Genomic DNA, 6000 nt, shown 5'->3' with positions numbered 1-6000 from the left:
TGCGACTATATATTAGCGTGAAGTCCAAACTGACGTTATATGAATCACTTCTTGGAGGAAGAAGGTCGAAAGCTCTCCACAGAGCATTACAAAACACCGATCAAAAGTAGAGGAGCTTGTGCCAGAGAAACAGCTAGTGCCCCTAACCCATAGTTGGAGAAAAGTGCTCCACGAAGCCTTTTTCTAGGGCACTCCAAGCTTCTGTAACAATGTTTTCTAAAAATTATATTTAAAAAAGAAAACAGTTTTAATTACAATAAAACAATGCCAAGAATAAATTATAAAATTAAAATTGCACATATTTAGCACAGCACGTATATACCACATGGGGTATATCCGTGCTGTATTTATATGGTATATACCGAAGGAGGTTTTAGATATTTACAACCTCCTTGTAATACATCAATGCAGTTGGTTTTACTTCCCTATGTTGGTCATTATGAATTCGATATATCGCGTGTTCCCGGTGAAAAACTATCAGTTGCCGGCAATGGTCCAGACACGTCAGAATTTTCGAATGTTTTGAAAAGAGCATATGTTGTTCAAGTGACAACTAGCAGTATGTCTTCCTCTGATCTCCTGAAGAAAATAGAGATATATGAAAAACGTGTACGTGAGTTGGAGGAAAAGGTGAAAAATGCCAGCCATGGAGCGGGGCACAGGGAGAAAATTACGGAGATGTCGTCTGAAGTCGTGGATTCCAATCCGTACAGGTGAGTGGAAAATGTGTCAGTTAATGCTTCAATCACTGATTTTCGTCTTTAATCCATGAAATTCATTTTCAGTCGCCTTATGGCCCTCAAAAGGATGGGTATCGTAAATAATTACGAAAGGATTCGAGAATTAGCTGTGATAATTGTGGGGGTTGGCGGTGTCGGCAGCGTTGCAGCAGAGATGCTAACCCGCTGTGGAATTGGAAAGGTGTGAAAGACTTTTAATCGAGAACGTAAGCTTCCATTGATCATAATTCATATATCGATTACTGTAAAGAAAGACTCGTATGAACTCTTTATGTTGTTGTCTATTTTTGTAGAGAAGGTTCAATTTGCTCATCGATCGTAACTGCAGCACTATTTTAGAGTGAGGTGGTAACTATGGCATTTAATAGGTCGAAGTTCACTAACTAAAGATTTTAATGTTGTCTAATGGTCGGTGTGCACCATCAATAGGGCTATCATTTAGATATATTTGGTTTTCGTAACTTGCAAATGCTGACATTTTATCTAAGTGTTTATATCTTGGCTATAATATCCTAGCTAAGATTTTTGTCGATTATATTTCATTGAATAAACAAAGGTTACCATCAGGACCCCTCTTAATTCCAATTAAGAAATAGCCCGCTGTGAAGAGTATCTGTCAGACCCAAGATTTGAAATGTGTTCTTCTCATTCATAAAGCAGGAGAGTATGATAACTGATGTTTATGAAATCCCAAAAGGTGAATTGAGAGTCAACTGAGCTCAGGTGAGCTGATAGTCTGCAAAGTGGGTCACTAGCTGCTGCTTGCCTTAGGCAGCCCGGGTCTTCCTAGTTCTGGGATATTGTCCTCCGTTGTTTCCTCTATTTGAGCCTAGTACGACTGCTCAAAATAGTGCCCTTTTTGCATTTTTCTAGCTCCTTCTGAAGCTCTAGTTTTTTCTGTGACAATTCAATTTCATTGTGCTGTGACAGTTGCACCATCTCCCTGGTGAAAATGAACTGTTCGATTAACTGTTCGTAAGCTGTGCATGTACTGTGCAAACGGTTCACAAATTTCCTGGGCCATTCATGAAGTGTTTGGGAATTGTTCACACGCTCTAACCTGGTACCCACGAACGGCCCATGAACGGAACACCTTGTGCACGGCTCCTGCACAGTTGGACATGAACGCTTCCTGAACAGATATTTTAGTTCTGCACATCTCCTCCACAGTTACTAAATGAAATTATTAATCATGCTTCACTATTTTACAAAATTGATGATCATTAACATATCATCATGAATTAAGGAAAACAACCATCATTGTGTTCATAATTTTCTAAGCAAAATTAGGATCAGATATTGAATTAGAACTTGAAAAATTTTCCCGGGCTGTTCGTGAAGTGTTTGGGAATTGTTCGCACGCTCTAACCTGGTACCCATGAACGGAACACCTTGTGCACGGCTCCTGCACCCTGATAAAAATAAACTCCACCATGGTGGGTACAGGAAGGGTAGAATCCTTCATGGTGGGTAGTTACCCTTGCACGACCCACGCCCTACCCACCATTAAGGGTAAGGGAAGGATAGAAAAATCCTTCGTGTACCCTTCCTTGGAACTCCTTCCTTTACCATCCATGTACCCTTCCTCTACCCACCATTAAGGGTAAGGGAAGGATAGAAAAATCCTTCGTGTACCCTTCCTTGGAACTCCTTCCCTTACCATCCGTCAACCCTTCCTCTACCCACCATTAAGGGAGAGAAAAATCCTTCGTGTACCCTTCCTTGGAACTCCTTCCCTTACCATCCATCTACCCTTCCTCTACCCACCATTAAGGGTAAGGGAAGGAGAGAAAAATCCTTAGTCTACCCTTCCTTGGGACTTAGCATTTATAACTGAGGAAAACGTATCCTGAAAGTGTCTCCTCAGCTACTTTCACCTGCTAAAGAGTATTGAGTTCCGTACAAGAACGTAAGCAGTCTTTGAAAGCAAAGATAGACGGGCTACACAACTAATCTTTAAAATTTCCTTAAGGAAAACAATAATATACATATTCAGTGGCGTAGCCAGGGGTGGGGTCCGCCCCCCGAAGTATAAAAATACAATCGTTTTCCTTCATAAAAGAAATCAAAATATTGAAAAATAATGAATTTAAAAAATATTTCTTTGACTATTGAAGTTTTTTCGATTATGAAAAGTGTTTGAATAAGTTGAATCCCAATACTTACTATCCTGTTTTTCAAAACTTTTCCCAACTGGTTTTGGACCCCCCCCCCCCCCCCAAACGAAATTCCTGACTACGCCACTGTACACAATAGTTTCTATAATTGTGTAAAAAAAGCTCATTTTGAAGTTCTTCCATTCACGTTTTAGGATGTAACCTATTTGTGTGGCTGACAATGAGACATTGCTAGAGTGATGTTCAGTATTTGAATGCCGATCTTATTTTCTGAAACGAAATAGGTGTCGTAGAAAAAAGTCACCGCTTTCTTCCACATAGGCCCGGGTGCGATTCTCATCTTAAGATTTTGTAGTATAAGTTCCGTTGGGAAGCTAACCCTGTCAAGTACCTCGACAGCCGAGGTTGTTAAATCACTAGTTATGATCCTCTAATATGTAGGTCCTGGGTTCAAGACCACGTGAAGGGTAATTTTTTTTCTGCCCTATAACTTTAGAAATCACTGTTGCAACTCATCCCCATTCGTTTAATTTAGTTTATTAGCGATTTTTTAAATTTTTATGTTAATTTATGGATTTTTAGTTTTTATATTAATCCTACCCTTCCTGTACCCTCCATTGAGGCTGGCCAAACCCTTCCCGTACACTCCAGGAAGGAGAGGGTGTACCCACCAATGTTCTAAAATACCCTTCCTGTACCCTTGCTGAGGGGTACAGGAAGGGTACACCTATCCTTCCTGTACCCTTGCCGAAGGGTACAGGATGGGTACACTTGTCCTTCCTGTACCCTTCATCGAGGCTGGCCAAACCCTTCCCATACTCTCCAGGAAGGAGAGGGCGTACCCACCGATGCTCTAAAATACCCTTCGTGTACCCTTGCTGAAGGGTACAGGAAGGGTACACCTATCCTTCCTGTACCCTCAATGGAGGGTAAACCTCTCCTTAATGGAGGAGTTTATTTTTATCAGGGCACAGTTGGACAAGAACACTTCCTGAACAGATTATTTATTTCAATAGTCCAGCCCATTTCTTCCACAGTTAATAAATGTAAAATTTAATTAATGCTATTCATGATTCACTATTTTACATAAATGATTAGCATGAATTAAAAGAAACATGAATGAGTGCATTATAAGGGAAGACAATTAAAATTAAGGCTAGTATGTTAAAAAATTCAAAAGTGCTCTAACTCCGTGTGAATGTTTATGCTGAGTTATTGGTGAAATGTGCAAAAATTGCCATATTGGTATAATGAGGGAAACATATATTCACATTGACAGTTTTAATAAAAGTGTAAATATATATCTTTGTTTACTTTTTCGTGAATGGGATACAGCCTCCCTCTCACTAATGGCAATCTAACTGTGCTTGAGTTTTACCTTCTCCTTATCTGATATTTCCTGTTTGTGAAAAGAAATTAAGTTTATTAAATTTCCAAACCCGCAATATGATGACTCACCTTTTGGAATTTCATGAATACCAGTTATCATACTCTCCTGCAAAATGAATGCAGGCCCGTGCTGAACCCATTCTTAGGGTGGTGGACGGCCATGGCCATAATAATAAATATGGTATGGTAGTAAATAATAAATATGGTCTGGGGACATGGATATAATAAAAATTGAATATTGAAATTTTAATCCTTTCCCTCATGAGGTTGAATTGCATCTTTCCAGATTGAATTATAATAATTTAAATTATTGTTTTATTTACTCAAGACTGTATTAATTGTGCTGATAAAGGAGAAATTGTTTGAACCAAGTTAACTGCTCATTGTTGGTATTCTGACTGAGAAAGTTGTCAGTTTCGGAGCAGGTGGGCAACTGAGATTTGTCGGCTGGAGGGCACACTCCAGGATACGTCCTGGCAGCCCAGCACGGGCCTGAGCAAATGAGGAGAACACATTTCTGATCTTGGATCTGACATAGAAACTCTTTACAGGGGACAATTGCTTTAAACGAAAATTCCCTCAACATGGAAAGGTTCCATTCCTAATGCTCAGCAACAATTCAGCATGAATTTCCTCCACCGCTGAGTTGGGACTCTCCCATGTTTTGTGAAAGATTCTGTGCCAATTGCTATGGCCCAGGATTCCTTGGATTTATGACTTCACCCCTTAGCTATGTCTCCTCCTGTCCTCTTATACCCTTTTCTACCTCCTATACCCTTAGAAGTTTGATGGGTGATGTATTTTGCATCACATCCCTGCCATTAATATTGTTTTTCATTTCATTCAAGCATTACTTGAATAGGATAATTTATCGTTGGCCTGAGAGAAGGTGTCTCCTCTTGAGAAACCACTCAATAGTAAAAAAATTCTTCAAATGAGATCATTTTGAATGAATAATGGGGGTTCTTAAGGTATGTTTACATGACGCATTTACCTGTGCAGGTAGATGCGATGTGTTTAGTTAACACATTCACCATCAAAATAGCTCGATGTAAACACAGCATTGTGCAAATGCATGTCTAGGAAATATGTACATAGTCCCTGTTCTAATTCTGTGTACAGTTGAGCATTTATCCAGGCTCGTATTTGCACAGGTAGTGCATCGTGCAAACACGGCTTAAGACTGGGATCATATTGCTGGAAATTCTATTTTTTTAACTTCTCTTTAGTGTATGTGCCACACACATTTTCTCATTGAGATCCTTGAGTGGCTTGGATTAGTTTATTGTGACAATTGTAGTTTTCAATCTCTGGAGTCGACTTACCTGTTAAAGCAACTGAGTGTGATTGGACTCCTAGTGGGCTTCCCTGTTCTCTATTACTACTTCCGTAATTTAGCATAATCTCCTCTTATATGTACTATTTATGTTGCTATTGTCTCTGTCCATAATTTTATATCTTCTCCTAGCTAGCGTATGAGGTAAACCCTACTTAGGATTTTTGTAACGCTTATAGGTATAGAGTTAATTTCATCAATGCTCCTGGAACCAACTCATAATTTGTTTAGCGAACTTAGTTTATAAAAAGCGAGGGAGTTAGTAAAAATGTTCAGAGAGATGTTGACTCTCTTCCTACATTAAAAGTAATGCATTAAATTTGGTGCTGTTGACATTGCTGTTTTTATGGTTAGTTACAGCTTTTATTTTCATGGGTGTCACTATTATTCATTATTGTCCATACCTCTAGGTTGGTAA

General features: G+C 39.2%; 1 protein-coding gene across 1 annotated transcript in view; it reads left to right on the top strand.

Moving 5' to 3' along the window:
- The first annotated feature begins 472 nt into the window (after window positions 1-472).
- Window positions 473-6000, top strand: part of LOC124154944 (ubiquitin-like modifier-activating enzyme 5) — a 59025-nt gene continuing 53497 nt past the window's right edge. Inside the window, exons 1-2 of the mRNA XM_046528711.1 lie at window positions 473-713; window positions 786-921. Coding sequence (XP_046384667.1) covers window positions 562-713; window positions 786-921 — 288 coding nt within the window. The 5' untranslated portion in view covers window positions 473-561. The remainder of the gene's footprint in view (window positions 714-785; window positions 922-6000) is intronic.

Source organism: Ischnura elegans, chromosome 1 (genome assembly GCF_921293095.1).
Source record: "Ischnura elegans chromosome 1, ioIscEleg1.1, whole genome shotgun sequence".
NCBI classification, from domain to species: domain Eukaryota; kingdom Metazoa; phylum Arthropoda; class Insecta; order Odonata; family Coenagrionidae; genus Ischnura; species Ischnura elegans.
This window is presented reverse-complemented; position numbering and strand designations above follow the sequence as displayed.